The 25,785-nt window shown below is 38.1% G+C and overlaps 2 protein-coding genes across 12 annotated transcripts in view; one reads left to right on the forward strand and one right to left on the reverse strand.

Moving 5' to 3' along the window:
- The window catches only part of DOP1A (DOP1 leucine zipper like protein A), a 126,157-nt gene extending 113,633 nt beyond the window's left edge, over positions 1-12,524 (reverse strand). The window contains exon 1 of the mRNA XM_071096796.1: positions 12,444-12,524. The gene's annotated coding sequence lies outside the window, so the exon portion shown is untranslated. The remainder of the gene's footprint in view (positions 1-12,443) is intronic.
- Positions 1-25,785, forward strand: part of LOC105495809 (ubiquitin protein ligase E3D) — a 187,086-nt gene that overhangs the window by 11,720 nt on the left and 149,581 nt on the right. For 8 of the 11 annotated variants that reach the window (XM_011765644.3, XM_071096808.1, XM_011765630.3 and 5 more), the window contains exons 2-5: positions 2,673-2,869; positions 6,446-6,536; positions 15,310-15,541; positions 21,910-21,979. In XM_011765644.3, coding sequence (XP_011763946.2) covers positions 2,692-2,869; positions 6,446-6,536; positions 15,310-15,541; positions 21,910-21,979 — 571 coding nt within the window. In that variant the 5' untranslated portion in view covers positions 2,673-2,691. Of the gene's footprint in view, positions 1-193; positions 254-2,672; positions 2,870-6,445; positions 6,537-12,631; positions 12,829-15,309; positions 15,542-21,909; positions 21,980-25,785 lie in introns of those variants that run through there. The other 3 variants (XM_011765677.3, XM_024797288.2, XM_024797287.2) reach the window with 3 other exon arrangements.

The following is a 25,785-nucleotide window of genomic DNA, read 5'->3' on the forward strand; positions in this document are numbered from 1 at the left end:
GTCCTTTCTGAATGGTTTCTGCATCTTTTTTGATATGTCCCTGTCATTCTTTGATTTCTTCATGTTCTAGCAACATGTTCCAGGCTTATTTCATTCTTTCCCTGTTACAGCGCTGGATGTAGTCATTTTACCAAGGAACTTTGTTTTTGGTTTGTTCGTTTCATTTTTTAAAGCAGAAAATGGCCTTTACAAACCAAGATCTGGGCACGAGGTGTACTCATCACTATTGAGTGTTGCTTCTCCCGGAACTAGGGTATGTGTGTATGACTTATATATGATGTTTATGTATGGTTGTGCCTACATACATATGTACATACCTGCATTTACAGCTATCTATATTACTGTATCTATTTGTAAACATTGAAAACCATGACTTCACACAGGTATTTCTACAGGTATTCTGCCCCACCACCATAAGGGCCATTCTAGTTTCCTCCCTTTCTCTTTTTGTAACTCCATTCTCCCTCAGTAAGAATCATGGCCCTCATTGTCCCAGTGGCATTTGTTTATTTGGTCAGTTCCCTCTATGTAATTAATAGTCCACTGGCATCCTTTGCCACCTCCCCCTGCTCATTGTTGACGCTCTCCTCACCTGCTTGGACCCTGTTATGGACTGAATGTTTGTGTCCCCTCAAAATGTACTTATTGAAGCCCTAACCCCCAAAATGATGGTGTTAGGAGATGGGGCTTTGGGAGGTAATTAGATTTAGATGAGGTCTTGAGGGTGGGGCCCCTCTGATGAGATTAGTGTCCTTATATGGAGAGGAAGAGGCACCAAACTTCCTTTGTCTGCCATGTCTGTTGTTTAAGCCACCCATCTATGGTATTTTGTTATAGCAGCTGAGCTAAGACAGGCTCTGAAACCCCATCCTGAGCTGGCCTCACCTCCTGTTTAGATTTCCTCCTCACCTGTCTTGGGATCTGACACCCCTGCTGAGTGGTGCTCCTGGTGGATGCCCTCCACAGCCTGCTTGGTTTCTCATATCCATGCTGGGCCACTGTGTCACCACCCTTGCACTGATGCCTCCCTTGCTTGGCCCTATAAAATGACTAAAGTTTTTGGGACTGGGAAGAAATGTGATAAACCAGAGATAGGGTGGCAATGGATACTTAGGAACCCAGTGGTAACCCTTGCGGCACTTGGAAGTGTCAACTCTACACAGTCTAGTTTGAAAGTCATTGAGGCAGCAAACGGACATTGTTATTTTTAGAGCAGTGGTCAGAGAACTATGGCCCATTGGCCAAATCCTACCTGCAGCCTGTTTTGGTGCAGCCTGTGAGCTAAGATTTGGATTTTTCTTCTTTATCTTTTTTACTTTTAGACAGGTTCTTGATCTGTTGCCCAGGCTGGCATGCAGTGGCATGATCATGGCTCACTGCAGTCTCCTGGGCTCAGGTGATCCTCCCCATCTCAGCCTCCTGAGTGGCTAGGACTGCAGGTGTGTGCCACTATACCCAGCTAATTTTTAAATTTTTTTTTGTAGAGCCAGAGTCTTGCTATGTTGCCCAGGCTGGTCTGAAACTTATGGCTCAAACCATCCTCCCACCTTGGCCTCCCAAAGTGCTAGGATTAGAGGAGTGAGCCACCTCAACCTGCTGATTTTGCATTTTTTAAGGGTTGTTTTTTAAAAAATAAAAATTAGAATATGTATTCTACTTTGAGACCATACATGGCTCATAAAGCCTAAAATATTTACTATCTGGTCTTTCACAGAAAAAAAGTTGCTGACGCTTGTTTTAGAGGATCATTATTGCTTAAACACCATTGCTTGAAATTGGACTTTTGACTTGGGTTTGAAGCTGTTGTCCCTTCAAAAAACTCAGGTGCTTAATATTCTGTATTGCTAATTAAGTGCAGATCCATATGCTTTGAAAAGGAACTAGCCAGAAAGTAGTTGTAAGATTTTCTAAGGCAGATTTCTGAGGCCTCACCAAGATTCACACCTGAACACATCATCTGCCCTGTGTACTCAGATGACACTCAAGCAAATGACTTGCTCTCTGCACTTAGTTGACACCATGTGGATGGCCTGCTGTCTGCACTTAATAAGGAGCCATGGTACTTTGTACCTCTGTTGCAATGCTAAGCCTATTGCAGTTTCAGAGGAGGGTCATTTCCATACATGCCTTTGTCCCCTCTATACATTTGACATCTGGGGGCTTTTGATAGGGACTGTGTTTTACTCTTTATTGCCTATACTGTGTAATTTTTGTTTACTGTGAATTGTATTAGTAAGTCCTTTCACACCTGATATTCATACATCACTATATTGTTTTCTTCATTAATTCCTTTTCTTAAAATTGACAAATTTTTCTCTTGTATCTTTGTTTCACCGAATCTTGGTCTCTTTATTAAAATCTTGTATATGAAATAACAGTACTTTGCTCTGATTTACTATAAAACGTTATTTTAGTGCTCTTCTCAGAAGGAAGAACCAAAAGTCTGTCCCAGAACTTGCATATTACGGTGACAATGAAGGGCACTCTCTGACCAGATCTAAATCTAGTGTAGGTTGCTTTCATTTATGATCTGCTTGCTGCTGTTTTTCTGGGGCAGTGGCTAGAGCCTCTATTGAAGAGGAACAAAGAGATCCTTGGCCATATTTGTTTCTTTCATCATGTGGTTTTCATTATGAGAAATAATTTGTTTGGGTTTTGTTTTTAATTACCAGAGAACCGAAAGAAGGAGGTATGCCCATGGATATTTCCATAATGCCATCTTCACTCCAGATGAAAACCCCTGAAGGCTGCACAGAAATCCAGCTTCCAGCAGAGGTCAGGCTTGTACCTTCCTCTTGCCGTGGGCTACAGTTTGTTACTGGAGATGGACTGCACCTGCGGCTGCAGGCGCAAGCAGAATTAGGCACAAGTGAGTAATATTAGCACTTCTGCTTCTGTATTTACCTTTTAGTTATGAACCAAGGTGATTTTTCCTTTGATAACTTGAACTTTTCCCAGGTGAAGGGGTTGAGAAGCTGTAGGGTCTTTGTCAGCCTTGCCAGTTATTGGCTGTATGCAATTGAACATGTTACTTAACCTTTATGAGGCTTCCTCCCTCCCTCCCTTCTTTCTTTTCCACCCACAGCAAAATTGAGCAGAAGGTGTAGAGATTTCCCATTTACCCACTGCCTTGTTTCTTTAATTGTAAAATTTTCTGGCTCACAGATGGGAAGATTAAATCAGATGGCAAGTGTATAAGACCTGACTGATTTTAAAGCATTACATGGAAATTTATTCATTCAGCAAATATTTTGGTTTGTGCTATGTGCTAGGCATCAATCTAGGTGCTGGGGATACAGAATTGAACAAGGTAGGGGAGGTGTCTGCTCTCATGGAGCTTACATTCTAATTGGTGGGAGCAGATAATGAGCAAACAATTTAAATATTAAGAAAAGTGTTATGATAATATAAAACAGAATAATGGGATAGGGAGTGACTAGGGTTGGCTAAAGGATGATCAGTGAAGGCCACTGTGAGGAGGTGATGGTTGACCTGAATCCTGAATAAGGAAATCCTATCCATGTGGTGACAGTTCCAAATAGAGAAAACAGTACACAAAGGATCGTGCAGTTGAGTTTGATACTTAATTTGATTTTGATTTTTACTATGCCTGTTATATTTACAACATTTTGTAACTGGTATAACGATTCGGTAAGGCAGTAGAAAATTTGCTTTTTCTAAGACCTCGGGGTTATTTATTGAATAAAATTATTGGCTCATTACATCTATTACAATAGATGTACTATATGCTTTGGGGGATTAAAATTATGTTAAAGGGGGAAACAGGCTGTAAAAGACTTATATGATGTTTATTATCAGAGAAAGATTGTAATTCTTTCAGCTGCACACTGACACTTCACTGCTGCCTCATCTGTAATAAACCTTTTATCTGAGCAGTGTGGATCTTGGAGATGGGGTCAGCAGGAGTGTTTGGAAGAGCCATTTAGAAGATGTTGAGTATTCCCCTGAGTCTCTATTGTGGGCTTTTGTGAGGAAAGAGAAGATAGAGAGGGTTTCATTTCTTTTTTGCTGGAGAACAATGTTTGCTCAAGTCCTGGGTTAGTGAATAACTGGTTTGAGTTGGACAGGGTTGGTTTTAGGAACAAGGGGTAGGGAAAAGAGATGGATGTCATGGCATTTAAATATTATAGGATGAATACTAGGAATGACTGTTGGAATAACCATAGCAAGAAGGTTAGGGTCACCAAGCTGGGAAGTAGACTCCCTGAGTGCACCGAATAATGGGCAGAGAAAGTGTTTCAGGGAGGAGGCCATGAGGCTGGATGTTGTGTTGTCATCACCTTCTCCTTCACAACAGTTACCTCTTTTACAAGAGTAACCACAGCAGGAATTTTGTGTTGGATCCTGAGATTTGCGAAAGGCAAGCATGAAAGCCACAGTGGAGTGTTTTCTGGGGCTGTGATGTTAGAGATGGAGGAATAGAGACCACCAGGGACATAGTATTGGGTTTTTGCCCATCCGTATTCTGTATTCTGTAACTGAATATACAAATATCAAAACCGGAATTGTTTTTAAAAATTTAAATCCAGAAACATTGTTTAAACTATAGGACAAAATAAATTGATTGCTATGTGCTGATTTGCATATTTTTTGTGTTCATTGGTCTCCTATTTCTTTACACTTTTAATATATTTTACTCAAATGTCTGAAAAGGAAAACTACCAAAGGCCTGTTCCGTAGTGCGTGAAAGAGTATGCAAAACAGATTCCTCAGCACTTAATTGCCTGAGTGCTTTCCATATAATAGATGGTGTATAAATATTTGCGGAATGAATAAATATGAATAGATGTGTACTGGTGTGAACTTGAATCAAACTGTTTTGTAGGAAGTGACTTGAAAGTTTTAGCATTCAGTTTGTGTTTCAGGGTTTTTAAAAAGATGACTTTTCAATGCTAAGAACACCCTTTTAAGGACAACTATAGCAAACATCATACTGGTATACTGCTATTTTGAGTGTCAAACTGTGACCCTCAATGTGGAACTAGCTACAGTAGGATCTATTACAGCACGCGCATTAGATTGATCCCCGGCAGCAACACTCTCCCAGGATTCCTCTATATCAGAAGCTCTGAGTTTTAAACCCGACCCAGTGCATCATGCTGGGTGACCAGCAGAGGGTAGTGTTTCACTGAAAATTTGTTTGTGGGTCTGGAAAGAATATTTTGGATTCCTAGGTCTCCTTTTAATCTACTCAAAGTTAAAGAATAATACTGTTAATTTCACCTTAGTGCTATAGGGATTTCTGACCACCCCTTAAAAACTGTTAAGATTTTTAATTGCCAAGGCGTAAACCTTCTAGCATCAGTTTTTTTAATCTTATATACAGAAAAACACAAACCAGATCCACATTGCTTGATTCTGATGGATATGAGCTCATTCGTTTAATTAGATTTTTACAGACATATTTTAGTTGTTTCTTTTAAATGAAAGTTTCCTTATTTCATAAAAGAAATAATGGAAACTAAGGGAACATGCTGCCTTATGCTTCTCTTACCATAGTGTGAGAAATATACATTTTTCCCCACAGCTTTCAATGTTTTACCATAGCTTTCATTAGACATTGACTTTTGCTCTGGAATAACTGGACTCTTTTTGGAGCCATTCCATTCCCAGGGAGGTGTCCAATAAACATTAGTTTGAGATCTTTGTTCATTTGGTAATATGCTAGATTGGACATAAACCTAGTTTAAATAAAATTAAACTCAAATTTGGCTGGGCATGGTGACTCACGCCTGTAATCCCAGCACTTTGGGAGGCCGAGGCAGGTGGATTACGAGGTCAGGAATTCAAGATCAGACTGGCCAAGATGGTGAAACCCCGTCTCTACTAAAAATACAAAAATTAGCCGGGCGTGGTGTCGGGCACCTGTAATCCCAACTACTCAAGAGGCTGAGGCAGAGAATTGCTTGAACCCAGGAGGCGGAGACTGCAGTGAGCCAAGAGCATGCCACTGCACTTCAGCCTGGGTGACAGAGCAAGACTCTGCCTCAACAACAACAACAAAAAATGAAACTCAAATTTAAGAGCTCTATTTGTTCACACCAATGAAACACTATTGTGAGACATAGCAGAGGAAAGCTGAGAATGTTGGAGAGCTATGTAGTTAGCTTGATGAGAAGGAAATAGTTCTTTTTCACTCATCCTTAATGTTGGTATTTATAGAATGAGAGAACTAACAAATGCTACATGCGTAATCTAGGGGAGCACCTAGCTCTGGAACACTTATCAAAATCTGTTGTTTTCAAAAACACTTCACAATATTTGCTTCTGCTTGAGTCATCAGATAGTATTAATTAAATGTGTACTTCTGGGTGGATCATAAACTGCTTATGGATGGTAATTTATTGTGGCTATTGAACTGTTTAAGTATGATAATATATTTGTTTCAATCTCTAAGATTAGCTATTTCATTGACTTCCTTTAGAACTGATTTCAATGTTTAATCAAAGCTCGCAAGCCCAAGAATGTTGCACATTTTATTGCCAATCCTGTGGTGAAGTCATAATAAAAGACAGGTAAGGAATATATTTAACACTGATTAATTCCATGCCTGGCAATGGTTATCTCTCTTTCTATCAGAATTTTTCAAGAAATTGCCAATTGGGTAGTATATGGCCTTAAAGTGAGAGCCAGCTTAATGTCACTTGGAACAAAATCAGCCACAAAACTTGCTAGCAATCAGAGTGATTAGCTCTTAGGGACATAAAGGGGAGCACTAGGATGCTGGCTTTGAGAGAGGAGAGCTTATCTCGGCTGAAAACCTGTGCTGATCACTGAAGCACCTCCCTCCTGAAAAGAAACATGGGACCTGTCACATGTTTCATCCAACACGATGCTGAGTGACATTTTCCACATTTCAGTAATTTTTTCCACATAACAGAAGCTTTTGCACAAAAACTTTTTATTTGAACTATTTTTATCAGTGCCTTTCTAAAATCCATTTCCTATTTCTCCTGCTTATTAAAACAGAGCATACAGAGCACAAATTAACCTTTTCTCAATGGTTAGGTTAATTTTATTATTTATTCTTGCCATGTGCTGCGATTGCCCTGTTGAGATGGGAAGGACTCTTTGCTGGTTTTTGTTGTTGTTGTTGTTGTTGTTTATGAAAGAAAGTTTATGTATTTGTGTTGGGCCACATTCAAAACCTTTGGGCCATATGCTGTAACATGGATCAGCTTGCTCTAAGGGGCTCCCCCCATAAATGGTCAGTTGCTAAGTTCTTTTGTTACTTTTTTCATAGCATGTCTAACATAAGTCCACTTTCCTCCACCCCAGTGCCTCTACCTTAGTTGAGGCCACTATCTTCTCACCTAATTACACTTGTTACACCAGCTCCTCATCCACTGAGCCTCCCTGTAGTTTTGTCCTCTCGTCTGACCTATTTTAGCACAACTAAGTAATTGTTCTCAAATGCATCAGGCTCTACTGGTCCCTCCATGACCCCCCATTTCTCCAGTATAAATTCCAGAAACATGCTACGTTAGGACCTTTATGAGTTTACCTCTATTTACCTCTCCACCCTCACATTTTATATCTCTCCCAACCTATTCCTCCTCCCCCAAAAAACATGCCATTATTGACGGCTTTCTGTACGCAGCTCTGGTGATCAATGTGCAGCCCTATAGTCTTTTCATGATTTTTTTCACCCTGGGGCCTTATGAAAGTGACTTCCTTTCCTGGAGGAATGCACCCCACACCCTGTCTCCCCCTGGTTGGCTCCTACCTGAACTTCAGAATTCAACTGACAGGACAGGTACCGTTATAAGCCTTCTGTCAACCCTGGGTTGGTTTAGGTGCTCCTCTAAGGTTTATTTGCCTGTCTTCACAACTAAACTGTAGGCTTTCAGAGTGCAGATAATCTTCTTGTCCCCTGTATCCTTTATCCCTACTCTTTTGAGAGTGCAGTACAGTGTAGACCCTTCTGAGTCTGTCTAGTAGTACAGACTCAGAAGCCGGAGTAACTAGGTTTGCACCTGACATTTACTAGCTGTGTGACTCTGGGCAAGTTACTTAAGCAGTCTGTGCCTCAATTCTTCTATTGCAGAAATGTGGCTAACAGTAGGACCTATCTCATAGGGTTGCTAGGAGAATCGAGTGAGTTTAAGTGTTTATGACAGTGCCTGGCACGTGGCAACGTGGCAAGCATTCCATATGTATTAGCTATTGCGATAATTACTGTTCTTATCATCATCATCATCATCCCCATCCGCAGCATCAGGCACTGTCCCTCGTAAATAGTGTGCTCTCAATCAATTTTTGCTGGGTTGAATTGAATAAACGTTGACATGTTTGTTTTGGCCTTCTACCAACCTCTCTTGCTTGCTTCCTGATTTCTGGCAGTGTCCTAGGTAGATGAGATGGCACAGAGTTAATCTGGCATAAGTGAGAGGTTACAAATGGAAGATCCTCAGAGTGACTGTCTTGAGTAAGAAATGAGGTGACTTTAAATTTGCAGAGGAGGGAACCTCATCTTTGCTTGGATTACCTAAGTGTTGAAGTTACTGCATGTACTTGGTGACAGGCCCACTTTATCCTGAAAGGTTCAGGGGATCTCAGTTTACACTGTAGTTGAACCAAGAGTGTTTTCCTTCTCTCAGTCTATTTTAGGCTTTGGTTGAATTCTCAGATGAAGTTTCTGAAACATTCATTCCTAGACAACAATGGGGATTCCTAGAAGTTACAGTTGGAACATGTTAAATCAGTGTAACAGTATTTCTGGGTGTTGCTTGCAGTAAAGGATATGCTGGCTCATTATTGGCGGTTATTTGTTTTCATTGGAACAGGATGAGAATATGAAAAATCTTGTATCTGTTGCCCCCATTTTTTCTGTTCAGGAACTGTATCTTCTGTGTCAGTCCCTTTTACAGTGATGGAACTGAGAACTAAAAGGGCAGCACTCACTCTCCCTAACCCTGACCATGGTCTGGCCCTGGAGGCAGGAGCAGGAGAATGGGACCTGGGTTTGAAATCCAGCTTCATGACTTAGTAGCTGGGAAGTTGTGTTTGTTCTACCTCAGGTTCTTCTAATATAGCCTTCTAATAAGGCCTATTTTCCAAATTTGTCAAGAGGGTTAAAGGATATAATATATGGAATAGTTAATACTCAACAAGGTCTTTTAAATTGGTTTTACAGATTTCTACACTCTTTTCCAAATTGTTCTTATTAGCAAACTAGCAAATTATCTAGTTTAGTATTTCAAACCTTTTTGTTTCAAGACTGTGATTCGCATACTCTGCATGTGCCAAGGAAATGAATTCCCTTTCTCTTTTTCTCGCTGAGAAACAGTGGACTTGATTTAGCCTTTGCCTCATTTAAGCAAGTCTTACCCAAAAACCTTTTCATGTCACAACTGTGTGCCTGGCATATGCATGCCTCTTCAGTAATGCAGAGAAATCCTTAGTAAATGACTCAAGGCTTTGCTTACCTTTAACTCTTAAGTAGCTTGCCCTTTGACTGAGTTGTATGGATAAAGATGCTTCCTTAAGTATCTGCACATAGATTTCATGTTGACCATTAATGTCAAACCCAGTGTTCTTATTTCTCCCTCAGTTATCTGTTTTATGTGAGTGGTAAGGACAACTTTGTGCTCGTTAAATAGAAAACAAGACCAAAAGTTTTCAAAAGAGCATGTGTGTGCCAAAAATCAACTAATTGTAAACATATTTCCCAGGAAGGTAACTTGGAATATGTTGATTATCTGTATTGGGAGCACCTCTATAGGAGCAGTGGAATAGAGTTAAGATCTGCTTGCTTACTGGCTAGTCTTATTATCTGGGAACATGTTACATTAATTTCCTGGGCTCCAGTTTCCTCACCTGTAAAATGAGGATGTTGGATTAGATAAACCTGTTAGAGTGCTATGAAACATAAAAATTCCCTGATCAATGAACCTCATTTGTATTTGCGGTTTCATGTACTTTGTGATTCATCATTATTTCGTAGTGTGGGACTAATGCTTATTCTTTTTTTTTTTTTTTTTTAATAAAAAAGGTTCTTGTTAACTTAATTATAGAAATAAGATGTAGAGGACAGTTTAAACAGTAAGACTCATTAATGGCTTTTAAATACTTACGCACCAGGGCACATGATACCTGCTAATTACAGCAACGCCTAATTTTAAGGTCACTTGTTCTTAGCTATTTGATTGTGGTTATTCGAAACCAAATAATGCCTCATTTATTTATAATTAAATTCTCCAATTTACATTTTACCAGATTAACAGTTTTTCTGTAAAATGTGTGTGAATGTATGTAATTTTTGATTATGCTCTTGTTAAGATTAACGGGTCCTAATATCCAGCAACAATAATGAAATTTATTTTGTTGTGAATAGTCTCAGAAACAGCCAAATAGTTCTTGTGTTTGGAATTTATATATTCTAGAAATAAATTCATCTCATACATGAATGAAATCAGTTGGCTAAACTTTCAAACTCAAGCCTTTTGATTTTCGGATGATTTGAAACAGAGCGGCTCTCCTGAGGTCTCTGGATGTTTCACCCTGTTCTCCCTGCACTGGCAGGGTAGTGCTAGGTGTCAGCCTAGATCTCATGAGGGCATTGACACCCTGGAGGGAAACCAGCAAGATGGAATCTTTGGAAACATGAGATGTCAGGATATCCAACCACTTGATTGAGCCACTTGGTAGACCAGCAACAATTGTAACCTGAAAATAACTACTCCCAAGAATATAGTCACATTTCTACAAAGAGGTTAAAAAAGAGTACAGTCACCAACTGCATTATTGGTAACACTGTACAAACTTTTGGAATAAAATTATACTTTTATGGCTCTAATCATACTATGTATGTAATAGTATTAAAGTGCTAAGCTAGTTTTATAGGATTTGTGGCCTGCCAGTCGGAGAATGTCACCTGAATTTATCTAATTCCAGCAGCCATATTTTGAGCTTTAGATAGTTGATGTTATTAATATTCTTAATGTCCACTTGGTTATAATCCAATCTGTAAAAGCTGTTATTACCATTGTTATTATCTTATCACTGATTAATGGTTCATTTTAAAGCTAAGGAGCATAATTTTATTTTCTTATGTATGTTTCTTTATTTTCACATTCTTCATTTTTCTTTACCTCTATTAAAGTTAAGGGGCATACATCTTCTTGTGTATATGTTTAAGTATTAAACATTGATATCATTTGTATATTTTAAGTTTCCTAAAAGTCTGTGGTCATGGTACATTAAAAATAACTAGGAAATTTTAATTTATTGTGAAGTTGTGTTGCTGTTCATTATAGAACCTTAAGCTGAGAGAAAATTCAGGAAATCATTTCACTGTTTTTTTGAGCTCCACCAGGATTCTACCTAAAAACTAACTTTGAAAAAGATGGTATCTATTTTATTTTGAAAATTCTCTTGGGAAGTAGATCATATCAAAGTCTATTTTTCAGGGTTTTAGATAAATATGCTTTCAGTAAAGCAGTGATTAAAATCTTTTGTTCTGAAATGTTTTATGTTTTCTTCAAAACATCAAAAAAAATTTTCTGCTTTAAAAACTCTTTTATCTTTGCAATGACTTACAGATTAGGCACTTTCTTGCTCCTGGTGTCTTATGTAGATGGTTATAGGATATATTATAGCTTTTATTCACATGATAATGTAGTCACATTAAGTTTAAAATATCATATTTTGTGTTAATGTGAGTTGTCTCCCAGATCTCTGTAAATCTTGGGGCAATTTTATTTCCCTGATCATGTAGGCGATTTTGCCATTGTTGTCTCTTGCACTGTATTGAGGGTTTGTTTATTGGCACTACATGCAATATGTCAGGAGACAAAAGATCTTAATGATGGAGAAAGTCCAGGAGCCTATTTAGGCCTAACTCCCTCCCACTCTAAACAGGCAATTTATTTGCCTTTTTCTTCTTCTGATTCTTCTTGGTAAAATTCAAATCTGACCTGTTATTCCACTTAAAATTCTGTAATGCTTCCTACGCACCTGAGGTACCAAGTCCCTACCCCTTAGCGTGGCCTAGAACACCCCACACAGTTTGCCACCATCCTACCTGCCCAAGTGTCCTCTATGGCTGTTCTGCATTGCCAGGGCAGGGAATATATTCTAAGGAAAAAGTTTGGTTTTGGAGGCAGGAAGACCTGAACTAAGAACCTGCCATTACTGGTCACCTCTGATTCTGTGAACTTATGCAGATTACTTAACATTTCTGAGCCTCACTTTCCTCCTCTGTATAGGAAAATGATATTTCTTGTCTCACAAAGTTGTTGCGAGCATTAAATGAAATAAGGTGTGTTTAGTGCCCACCAAGGGTCTTCTTAAGTTACCTAAACATGTGGACTCACAAGGCTACCACAGTCCACATTCTTTGCCAGCTTGCCAGCAGGGCAGCATCAAGAATTCCTCTCAGCAGGGGCGCTGCATGTTTGCACAAGTGACAGCTCACATACCTTTCTGGGGACTGTCGTCTCCCAACACGGCGTAGTTCCAGGTACAAAGCATAAGCTCCACATCAGGGAGGAACGGGAGCTGCCGTGGCTCAGAAGAAGGCCTTCTGCCTTAAGCAGCCAGTATTTCTTGTAACAATTCTTGATATAGTTTGTAGGGTTCCCAAGAAGAGACTGCATTCAGGGAAGGCCAAAGTATCCTATCAGACATTTACAGCTCATTCATATTTCTTCCTGGTTCAGATGCAGTTTACCAACCAAGGATCATTTTTACCGTAAGCAGTGTTGCCTAGCAATATAGTCAATGCCTAAGATCTTACCTGGTTTCCAGGGTAACAGAGCTAGGTGGCTAAACCAAAGGTCAGATTCTCAAGCAGCAAGGGAAAAGGTTTGTTAACCCCTGAATTCCAGTGTGCAACAGATACAACCAGTGTGAAATGCTTCACACATTTTAGTTATCAAAATACACTAGTTCATTTCTTCAACAAATATTTAAGAGCTCATGCTATATGTTAGAAGCAATGTAAGACAGCAGAAATACAGTGGCAAAGTAAACATATATGGCATCTACCTTCATATTGTTTCTTCCATGATGCCCTTAATTCCTTTCATTGCCTGGAGAACTACTATTTATCCTTCAAAGGCCAGCTCAGATATTACCTCTTCTCTGAAGTCTATGTACAGTCTATTCCCATAGTACTTTGTATATATTGCCCTGAATTCATAGATTGGTCTTGGGGATCCATGAATCCCCTAAATTAATATGCAGATTTTGTGTGCTTGTAGAAATGTATGTTTGAGGAAAGAGGCTAACACTTTTCTTAAATATTCAAAGGGATCTGTACTGCTCCCCCTGGCGCCACACACTCCCCCACCCACTGCAAGAGTTTAGAACCATTACTCTGTTACGAGCATTTATAACATGTGCTTTTGTTATTTGTTTATAGGTCCATATTTCTTACTAGCACATGAGTACCTTAAGAGAGATGACTGTATGTGTTCATATTTTGTGCCAGTAGAATGCCTTATTCATGGTAGACTTATAGGAAGTGTATGTTGAAAGAATCACTTCTCAGTATGTTTAACAGGCTCAGCACCTTGATGATACCAGTGGTGCAGTGTATACTAATTTCAAAGGAAAAGTTCTTCCCTATGTTAAACTAAAATCAGCCTTTCTTGTTTCTAGCTTTGTCCTCTGCAGTTATAGATTGTGTACCCTCTTCTGAATTGTAATTGCCCTTTTATGTGACTCAGTTGATTGGGGAAATCAAAGGAAAATAGGGGGAATTGTTTAAAAAAAAAAGTAGCATTCACATCTTAAATATTTTTAACTTATAACATCTGAATGTACATTAATTTACTAGTGTTTGTGTTTTGTTAGGAGGAGGAACTTAGCAGATATCACCTTAACCAGGTTATCAAGATTAGCATCACTAAGTTGTGTTGATGTGATATACTCTCTGATATGATGTGATGAGAAGGGTACGTTTCACTTCTGTGAGATTCTTTCCCCAAATCCATACCACCAGCCTAATCTTGAGATGATATTAGACAAACTCAGATTGAAGAATATTCTGTAAAATACCTGATCTTTTCAAAAATCTCAAGTTTCTGAAAAATAAGGAAATATTGAGAAACTGTTACAGACCAGACGAGACTAGGGAGACATGATGACTAAATGCAAAGTATTATCATGAATTAGATCTTGGAACAGAAAAAAAGGATATTAGTGGAAAAACAGGTGAAATTCAAAGTGTGTAGTTTTGACAAATCTACCATGGTATCATAAAATAGTAACTTTAAGGCCAGTTGGGTGAAGTGTATATGGGAACTAATATATTACCTTTGTAAGTTTTCTGTAAATCTGAAAGTATTCCAAAATGAAAAGTTTATTAAAATATGGTAATAGAAATTATAGAAGAAAGTTGTTAGGTGATTTGACAGTTAAGACATGTAAACCAAAATAAAAGGCAGTAACACCAAAAAAATTTGTAACAGGTTAATAAACATAAGGCTAATAATCTTAATATATAACACATTTTTACAAATTAATAAGAACATAGTAATACGGACCCTGGAAAATAGTCACTAATCACAATTCACAGAAGAAACACAGTGGTCTATAAGTGGAAAAACTAGATGAATCTCTCCAGTAATTTAAGAGTTGCCAATTAAAGCAGCATTGAAAATACTTTCACCTATTACTAATGCAGAAATGAAAAAATGATAGTATTCATTTATGAAAAGGGTGAGTGGAAGAATTATAGATTGGCACAGCCTTTCTGGAAAGAAATTCACCAAATAGGTGTTGGGTTTTAAAATATGCATACAATTTGTGCTTATCATCTCACACTTATATAAGATTCTTCTCAAGGAAAATAGATATGTTCATAAATATTCTAACAGGAACATTCATCACAGAGTTATTGATAATGAAAAACTTAAAATCTAAATATCTAACGGTTGAGGGAATGATCTCAAAAGTTTTGATTATGGAATAGAATATTGTGGACTAATTAGGATTCATCTAAATAAAACAACAAAAGCAAGATATAGTATGTTTAGTCACCATTCTCAAACTTTGTGATATGTACAGATACATCTTTTGAACGGATGGCAAAGAAATACACTGTCATGTTTAGTTACTTATATCTGGGTAGTGAGATAAAAGGATGATTTTTCCTTGTTTATACCTCCTTGCATTTTCAAAATTAGTTATAGTGAGTATATATTACTTTTATAATTGAGGAAAAATTAGCATTGCAAGCCTTGTGGTTAATGAGTTTCTTTCATCTTTTATGCTCATTTAATTAAGAGAATGTTAGTTCCATTTTGTTCTGTTAAAAATGATTTTTCCTCTTTCCACTAGGAAGCTCCTCAGGGTGCTCCCACTGCCGAGTGAGAACTGGGAAGCTCTAGTTGGAGAATGGTGTTGTCATCCTGACCCCTTTGCTAATAAACCACTTCATCCGCAAGAGAATGACTGTTTTATTGGAGACTCTTTCTTCTTGGTGAATTTAAGAACCAGTTTGTGGCAGCCAAGACCTGAACTATCCCCAGTGGAGATGTGCTGTGTTTCTTCTGACAACCATTGTAAATTGGTAAAATATCATTTCAAACTAAATGCTAATTTAGAGGTTGTCTTAGATACTGGTTTCTTCAATCTTTTCCTAATTAAGGCCTTGTTACATGGACTGCTGTAAAGGCCAAAATTCATTATTTTCAACTGTCATCACTATCTCTGCTTTATCAAAACAGGAAGAGCATATGGCTTTAAACTAAAACAGCCACAGGGACCTGGAAGAATAAGGAGAGGAAGACCTCTGCAGTCATAGAATTGGGAGTGCTACCATTTTACAAACAAAATGCCCTCCTTTCTTGTTCTTAGGACAATATTGCATCATTTGTGTGCATTTTATCCTAAGTAGTCTGATTTAAGTTAAAAGTGTTCTGTTGCTCCAGGATATCTACTATACTATTAAGCTGAGGTATTTTACTATTTCTGCCCACAGTCTAGACTTCTGCCGAAGTCATAAATGCACATGTCATCAAGTAAAAAGAGGAATGGAGGAGCCCAGAAATGGAGATAAAGCTTGTGTTGCAGGGTCTGAATTGGTGCTTGACAGTGTGAGGTCAGGTGGTTCTTGCTGCGTAGGTTACTTTGGGAAGAAGGCAATTTTCTCTCACTGCAGAGAACACATGTTTTACTTTATTTTAAAAGAAAATCAATGGCATTGGCTTAGCCCTGTGAGAAATCATTCCACTGATGGCCAGTCAGTACAGATGTTATTTAAAAAGTAAAGAAAATCATTGCCAGAGAAGCATTTTAACATCTGATTATTGGTGGGAATGAAAACATTGTATTTTAAATTTCATTCAGAACTCATTTAATTTTTGTAATCAGAACTGAAACTGAGCGACTGCAGGAAATATGCAGTAGATGGGCAGCTCTTAGGTTGTAAATTAGTTTATAGAACTATTCTGAGGGAGACGAAGGAAATTCGTCGAATGTGGACGTTAAGTTGTTGTCAAAGAAAATTATTTAAGTGCCTCATCTTACACTGTAAACAGAAATCCCTTAATCTAAATATGGTTCACTTTGGTGAAATGTGGTACTTTACATTTTATATTTTAAAAGGTAAATAGTAAGTTAATATACATTTATGTTATATTTAATATGATTAATTAAATTTGTATTTTAATCTAAATATATACTAATACTTTATGTGTTTTAAATTTCGTCTTTATGATTAAGCTGTACATTTTAAAAATATTTGGAAGTTGTGAGCAGAAAAGTAGTAGAGAAAGATTAAATGAGAGAAGCCATGTTTCCCTTTTTAAATAAACTCAGCACTCTGTGCTGAAATATATTCTTCACATTTACATCTTTATCAGTTATGTGATGCAATTTACAAGAATTTCTCTTCATAGTAAACAGCTATCTTATCCATTAAAGAAAGACCCATCGTATTTTTAGACACTACAGTTTTAGTATCAAGGAGACTGTGGGAAATTCTGTACTATCATGACAAGCTGCTGTTGAAAAGATTTTCTTCAAGTTAGCCTAGATGAAAGTCCCTCTTTAATTGTATATTGTAGCAGTCCAAAGAGTGTGCCTGTGACCAAAATAGAAGCGTAAATTTGGAGGGACTGGGTAAACAGCGCTCTCAAGGCTCCTGTGGGAACAAGGCTGTTCTGTGCTATTGAAAACCTATTTCTCCTATCACCCAGTCTAGCCATCTAGCAGGGTTTTGAAATGCCACATAGTAACAAAGCATCCTAATGGTATCTCTTGGGAAACATTTTTTTGGTGAGACAATATCAAGGGTCCTTAGAAATTGAGACAACACAAAGGGAAACTAAAAGGGAGGACACAAGGCTAATCCACCTCTCTGAGCAGTCCTGCCCTGTGTCAGATATATTGACTTAATTAGTCCACAACAATGTCTGTCTTTGAGGTTTGCTCTGTAGAGTTCCCACACTGTTAGGCTGCTTCATTACACAACTTGCCTTATTATTTCCTTCAAGGATAGGTGAAGAAAAATGCACTACAAACAGAGATTCTCTTTAAACAAAATTTATGTGTTATATGTTTAATTAAAAAGATCTGCTTTTAAAAACAGCACAAACAAACATGAAGCCCAACACTGTTTCTTTTCTTCCATAGCTTTTTAGAGTTTATAGTACTTTATTTGAGCCTTTGTCATTGCAGCAGTATCTACTTTTTTAAAAAAAGATACCTGCTGGAGATTTCCTTATTCATGTATTCATTTATCATCTCTCTTGTTCTATTTTGTGCCCACCCACATAATACAAATTTCGCATCTTGGGCCGGGCATGGTAGCTCATGCCTGTAATCCCAGCACTTTGCGAGGCTGAGGCGGGTGGATCACAAGGTCAGGAGATCGAGACCATCCTGGCCAACATGGTAAAACCCCATCTCTACTAAACTACAAAAAAATTAGCGAGGCATGGTGGTGGGGGCCTGTAGTCCCAGCTACTCAGGAGGCTGAGGCAGGAGAATCTCTTGAACCCAAGAGGCCGAGGTTGCAGTGAGCCAAGATTACACCGCTGCACTCCAGCCTGGTGACAGAGTGAGACACCATCTCAAAAAAAAAAAAAAATTGTATCTTATAATAATGGGATGATAAAGATGGCATTTCTTCCTTTTATAAGATTCAAAATATTATTCAAGACTTCACTGTATTTTTTAAAGAACAAATAAAATTGATCTTTGATTACATTAATATTACTGCTAGCAAGGATGACTAACATCTTTATCTTTTTTTCTTTCTTGGAGTACTTAGTAATAATTAGTTGATTTTGGTAATTTGTTTTGTTAAATCCATAAGTGGGTCTTTTTTGTTTTCTTAGAAAAATGTGTTGTCAAACTCTGTAAGTATTCACAATTATAAAAAGAATAGTATTGTGAATTTCAATATGGATTCATCATACTAGTATGCTTCATCTGCTCTTTTTTTTCCTGAAGTGCTTTAAAACAGTCTTGTCATTTTATCCCTATGTGTAAAATTAGGGATTTTAAAAATGTAGCCACACTGTCATCACACCTGATAAAATTAACAATTATTCCTTAATGATACAATACCAGGCCATATACAGATTTTATCAATTGTCTTAAAAGTATCTTTTAGTGGCCGGGCGCGGTGGCTCATGTAATCCCAGCACTTTGGGAGGCCGAGACGGGCAGATCATGAGGTCAGGAGATCGAGACCATCCTGGCTAACGCGGATGGTCTCGATCTCTGCTAAAAATCTCTACTAAAATACAAAAATACATCTCTACTAAAAATACAAAAAAAAAAAAAAAAAAAAAAAACTAGCCGGGCAAGGTGGCGGGCGCCTGTAGTCCCAGCTACTAGGGAGGCTGAGGCAGGAGAATGGCGTAAACCCGGGAGGCGGAGCTTGCAGTGATCTGAGATCCGGCCACTACACTCCAGCGTGGGCGGCAGAGCGAGACTCCCTCTCAAAAAAAAAAAAAAAAAAAAAAGTATCTTTTACTATAGGTTTGTTTGAATCCAGATCCACACATGTGATTGAGATAATTTGGTTGTTGTTGATCTGATTTTTAAATCCTGATTACCTATGTCTGATAAGGGTAGAATCTTATTTTAAAAACAAGCAAACAAAAAATACTTCTCCTGCCCCCTTGAAAGACAAGGTGAGATGTTCTGTAATAGCCGTTACGAATGAAGTACATATCAGAGCACTTGAAAAAAAAATTTCTGCTTCAAATAAAAAAATTCTTTATTCTCAAGCCTTGCTATTACAATACCAATATTAGTTTTTAGTAAAGCCCTTAGTTTTTGGTAACATTTAATGAGTATGATCAGATTTAACTTGTACAAAATAGTACTCTTTAAAAAATATTTTTAATATCAACTTGGAGCCATACGGGTGTATGTCTTACTGTAAGAAAGCATTAAACTGCCAGAATGGCACCCTTTGTAGACCATGCTGGCTGAGTTCTCTTCTAACTGGACCTGAATAAATTGGCACCTTCCTAGGTTTCTGTGTCTGTCTCTTACCTCTCATGGGAATGACCCCATCCAGTTTCCCACCTGGGTCAGGCTCTGAGACCTGCCATTTGTGATGTGCCTGATAAGGATGTCATGCAATGGCCAGAGATGGCACACTGTGGGGCCCACTTTGGGAGTGTGCCTGGACCAAAGTTTCAGCCAGGACTGAACTGACTTACGAAGTTCACGTGTGCTTTTGTTTCCTCGGCAGAAACTTTTGAGAAAGGCTGCAGAATCTGTCCAAATACTGCCGCTAGACCAGGAAAAATGGAATAAGTGTTTATGTTACTGAAGGTTAATTCAGTGTAGGAAGGGATTCATCTCAAAAGTTTCTAAATAGAAGAGCTGTGGGCATTTATGGATTTTTTACTAGTTGCATGTGTTTGAGGCTGGGGGAAAGAATAGGCCATAGAGGAAGACCCCAATATGAATTGTGCTGTTGCTCTTGACTTTGACCTCTAATTGAATATATATATGTGTGTGTGTGTGTGTATATGTGTGTGTGTGTGTGTGTGTGTGTGTATAGACAGAGTCTTGCTCTGTCGCCCAGGCTGGAGTGCAGTGGCACAATCTCGGCTCACTGAAACCTTCCCCTCCCAGGTTCCTGTGATTCTCCTGCCTCAGCCTCCTGAGTAGCTGGGATTACAGGTGCGTGCCACCATACCCAGCTAATTTTTATATTTTTAGTAGAGACGGGGTTTTCACCACTTTGGTCAGGCTGGTCTCAAACTCCTGACCTCATGATCTACCTACCTTAGCCTCCCAAAGTGCTGGGATTACAGGCGTGAGCCACTGCGCCCAGCCAGTGAATGTATTTTTTTACATCAAGATCTGATAACACACACAGACACACTCATGCACACACACACACAAACACCTCAAATAAAAGTTTCTTGAAGCAGTACTTACTCAGTGTTTGAAGCACTGTCATATTTTCTGTTCTATTGTATTTCATTTTTTAAAAACACAGTAGACCTGGTGCGATGACTCATACCTATAATCCCAGCATTTTGGAAGGCCAAGGTGGGTGGATCATGAGCTCGGGAGTTCAAGACCAGCCTGGCCAAGATGGTGAAACCATCTCTACTAAAACTACAAAAATTAGCCAGGCATGGTGGCAGGTGCCTATAATCCCAGCTACTAGGGAGGCTGGGGCAGAGAATTTCTTGAACCCAGGAGGCGGAGATTGCAGTTAGCCAAGGTCACACCACTGCACTCCAGCCTGGGCAACGGAGCAAGACTCCATCTCAAAACAAAACAAAATAAAATAGACAAAAAAAACCCCAAAGCACAGTAATCCACTGAATTGGTTCCATGAATTGGTTCCCACTAATGGAGCGCATGAGCTGTAATTTGGAAAACACTTAGCATAGTGTTCAGAAGCCTTAGCATCAGAAAGACCCAGATTCAAACATCAACTGTCAGTTACTAGCAGCACGTCCATGGAACTCAGTTTAAATGTACTTTTTATGCAACTTTTTAGGAAATTATTTATGCCAAGGAAAAAATACTCAAATGTATATTAATCAGTTAAATTTTTTTTCCTTAGATTAAATACACATATTATCCCACAACAGAAGTCACTGCCCTTCCTTACTTCAGCCTACACCTATTCTGTAATTTCCCAGGAAAGGTACCCTGGTGTGTTCAGAGCTGCAGAACCTCCTTTTCCCTGCCCATTTTATATGGCTTCTGCCTTGTTGCAGTATATCTGGACGAGAGGAATGTTGTATGGTTTTAACAAAGGTATAATTATGGATGTGAAAAGGCATATTCTTTGTTTATTGATTAGGCAAATGCTAGTTATTTTAATCTATGTCTCAAATAATGAATTTGGATTTTTGAAGGTTAGGATTGTTTCAGGAATTGTCCCAGAGCACTACCTGTCTTTCCAGTTACCGTGCCGATCCTAAGTGGAAAAAATGGAAGTATATGAACAGAATATATATTGTTAACTTTTCACTTATTGTAGTTAAGGATTATAGGTTACTTTTACATAAATTACACTGGACTAGGAATCAAAATTGTGTGAGTTCAAGTTCTGATTCTTCTGTGTTCTATACACATGAGTTGAGGCAAGTCATCAACCCGGTCTTTGTTGCCCACCATCTGCCTGTTCTAAGTTATAAGGCTATTTGGAAGTGCTTTTTAGAAATGTAAGGTACCACTTAATTCAAATTATTTGGCAACTTTTGGATTATCAAGAAGTGGCTAGTTTTGGAAAAGTGAATCTGTGCTTTATTGTTTCTTAAGACTTGAAAAATTATCTCTGTGCATGTGAATTATGCATACAAGCTAAATGTATTCCCAGTATTTAGTAGAGGGCAGAATAAAATGTAAAGTTCAATGTATACTCTGGGGACTTTGTTAAAATTATATATTCCTTTTAAGAAAAGCTGAATGACATTTAAATGACATTTTTCTGTTCTACAGGAACCAAAGGCAAATACCAAAGTAATTTGTAAGCGTTGCAAGGTAATGTTGGGAGAGACCGTGTCATCAGGTAAGAATTTCATAACAAGAAGCCAAAATGATTGGCTTCTTGTTTAAAAGCCAGAATGATATTTTATAGTAAATATATAGGAAAGATAGATGATTAATATATGCTGTAGAATTGGTGCTTTTCAAAATAGACCCCAACTAACATATCATCCAATATACCAAGAAGTTTGTATATTTTGACCTTCATAAGTACAGAGTATTGAATTTTAAGTATTAAGAACTTGAGTCATTTTCAGTGTTTCATAGCCTCTTTGTAGATATAAAGCAATAGTATAAAGTTTGTACTTAGGTCTATTTTAAAGAAAATTGGAGCTTTTCTCTCTTTCTTTCTCTCTCTCTTTCTTTCATCTTTTTTTTTTTTTTTCATTTTACCTTCCTGGTAACTCACAAAACAGAGCTTTTTTCTTAACAAAACTCCTCAGTCAGAAGAATTGGTGCCCAGAGATGGAGGAGTTGTTTTTCTTGGCTGCCATCTGGCTTGGGGCTGTATTTTGGGGCTGGGGATGGAAGAGGACCTGTTGAAATGGAAGAAAAAACATTCTGAGTTTTGTACTTTGTCCCTTATTCTTTTTGTTTCCCAGTAACGTTGATTATATTTTATGTAAATTCTGTTATACTACTTAAAAATATTATACTGAAAATCCTGATAATTAAAATGCATTGCAATTTAAAGATATGGTTTACAGTGTCTAGAGAGCTGCAACATGCTGTGTCAGCTTGTGGAGGGTGAATAATTACTTTTAATACAATTAATTAGAAGATGTGATTTACATGAAGCAATTGTACTTAAGAGAAGGCAGATGATGATTTTTTGTTTGTTTGTTTACTTGTTTGTTTAATCATCAAAATCTTATAAATAGTTACTTGTTCATGGTGAGCCAGAAAGGAAAAATGAGTTAGTAAATGATACCATCCTTAACGTCATTTTTGGAAAATGAAAGCAAGCTCCTGAAGCAATACCTTAGAAAATGTTAAGCCTTCTGGTTAAATAAGGTGAATTGATTTTTAAATTATTTTCTCCCTGAAGTCCTGTTAAAATGTCAGTTAAGGAATGAAAAGATGTATATCAACAAAGGCAAAGAAATGGAGAAGGTATGACAATGACATAAACAAGAGATGTAAACAAACTTTTTTGGAACACAGTTGGCAGCCTGGAGGGAGCTGCAGCTTTGGTGTCTGTAGATCATTTGAATAAGGAGTGGGCCAATAATCTCTGTAGAGCCCCAAAACAGGTCAGAATTTGGTGGCAGCAGGTAACAGGGAAGGCAGTCTGAGGCAAGAAGCTGGAAGCAGGATGATTATTTCAAAGTGTATATATAGAGCTACTAGACTTCTAGGTTTCCCACTTCATTTTCAACTTGCTTCAAGGTTGGAGATTGGAAGACCTCTCCTATACCCTTTTTTTTGAATAATGGAAGAATACCAACTAGAGAAAAGATTTGTAGACACTGATTCTTCAGTAACATTCAACCAAAAATGAGGTAACATCGATGTTCAACAAAAATGAGGTTAAGCTGAGCACAGTGGTACATGCCTGTAGTCCCAGCTACTTGGGAGTCTGAGGCAGGAGGGTCACTTGAGCCCAGGAGTTCGAGGCTGTAGTGCACTATTATTGCACCTATGAATAACCACTGCACTTCAGCCTGAAGAACATAGGGAGACTCCATCTCTTTAAAAAAAAGAGCTTATATTCATTCATCCTGCTGTCAACAAACCTTGTACCTATACCCAAGAACTTTCTCTCAGCATTTCACTGCCTTACACTAAAATTGAAATGAATTGAGACTCACCAAATATTTGAGGAAATCTCCAACAAAAAAAAAACCAAGGCAATTAAATGATTAAGCAAGCAAATTAAAAGCACTGAGAAGAAACACATTATGTATGCAGCAGAAGAAAATCTTTAAAAAAAATAAAATGCCCTTGAAGAAATAAACTAATATTGCTTCCATAATTCAGAGAATGTGGAATTTAAAAATATAATAGCTTCAGAAAAAAAAATTAAAGAATTGGAAGATAAAAGTAAAGAATTAGGCCAGAAATTAAAACCAAAAGACAGAGATTGAAAATTAAAGGAGAGGCCGGGCACAGAGGCTCACACCTGTAATCTCAGCACTTTGGGTGGCCAAGATGGGCAGATCACCTGAGGTCAGGAGCTCAAGACCAGCCTGGCCAATATGGTGAAACCTCGTCTCTACCAAAAATACAACAATTAGCCAGGTGTGGTGAAGTGCGCCTGTAATCCCAGCTACTAGGGAGGCTGAGGCAGGAGAATCACTTGAACCTGGGAGGCGAAGGTTACGGTGAGCTAAGATCGTGCCACTGCACTGCAGCCTGAGCAACAGGGCAAGTCTCCATCTCAAAAAAAAAAAAAAAAGAAAGAAAGAAAATTAAAATTAAAGAAGTACAAAACATATATATAATCAGTTAAGTTTCCTGAAGGTAGAGACATTGTCTATCTTGTCTATCAGTATGATCTCAGCACTTAGTGTAACGTCTGGCACATAGTGAGTACCCAGTAAGTATCTGTGAAATGAATAAGTAAATTGAGCCTTTCAGGACAACCAACATCTAGCTTATAGAAATTCTAGAAAGAGAGAATAGAGACAACAGAATGTAGGAAATTATCCAATAACAAAAATACCAAAAATACAAGACTGTTTTCCAGAGCTAGGACTTCAGTTTCTTGACTGAAAGGGTCCACTAAGTACCCTCTGTAATTAGTAGAGGAATAGCAAGGAAGCCACCTCAGGCCACAGCAATGAGTAATTTCAGAACACCAAAGATGAAGTTTCCAGAGGGAAAAAGGCAGTTAATATAAGACAGATTAAGAATTAGAATAGCATTGAACGTCTTAACACCAGAGCTGAAAGCCAGAAAACAGTGAAGCAGTGCCTTCATAATTTGAAAGGAAAAAGATTTTCAGCCCAGAATTCTATACACAGTCAAGCTGTCAGTCAAATATGAAAATAATAAAAGCCATTTTGCAAATAACAAAGTCTCAAAACACAATTCTCAAAGGTTTATTTTTCTTAGTAATTCACCATAAAATATAAATCACCAAAACTAGAGATTCAATCTAGGAAGAGATGACATGGAATTGGGTAACAAGGCGTACAATAAAGGAAAGCAGGATAAGGAAGTCCCAGGGTAAGGAGTGGGCAGCAGGCCTAGAGAATAGCAGCCTAGATTGAAGCAAATGGGAGAGAAGATTGCAATAGAGATTTTTTTTTTTTTTTTTTTTTTTGAGACATAGTCTCACTCTGTTGCCTAGACTGGAGTCCAGTGGCATGATCATGGCTCATGGCAGCCTCAACCTCCCGGGCTCAAGTGATCCTCCCACCTCAGCCTCCCAAGTAGCTCGGACCACAGGTGCATACCACCATGTCTGACTAATTTTTAATTTTTTGTAGAAGTGGGGTCTCCCTATGTTGCCTAGGCTGATCTTAAACTCCAGGACTCAAGTGATCCTCCTGCCTCAGCCTTCCAAGTGCTGGGATTACAAGCATGAGCCAACATACATGGTTGATTTTTTTTTTTTTTTTTTAGTTATAAAGTGGAATTGATAAATTATTTGATTTGTTTGACCACATGTGTTTTAGTTCATTTTCACACTGTTGTAAATAACTACTTGAGACTGGGTAATTTGTAAAGAAAAGAGGTTTAATTGACTCACAGTTCTACATGGCTTGGAAGTCTCAGGAATCTTACCGTCATGGCAGAAGGCAAAGAAGAAGCAAGAACCTTCTTCACAAGGGGGCAGGAGAGAGAGAGCAGGGAACTGCCACACACTTTTAAACCGTCAGA

Source organism: Macaca nemestrina, chromosome 5 (assembly GCF_043159975.1).
Source record: "Macaca nemestrina isolate mMacNem1 chromosome 5, mMacNem.hap1, whole genome shotgun sequence".
Taxonomy (NCBI): Eukaryota; Metazoa; Chordata; class Mammalia; order Primates; family Cercopithecidae; genus Macaca; species Macaca nemestrina.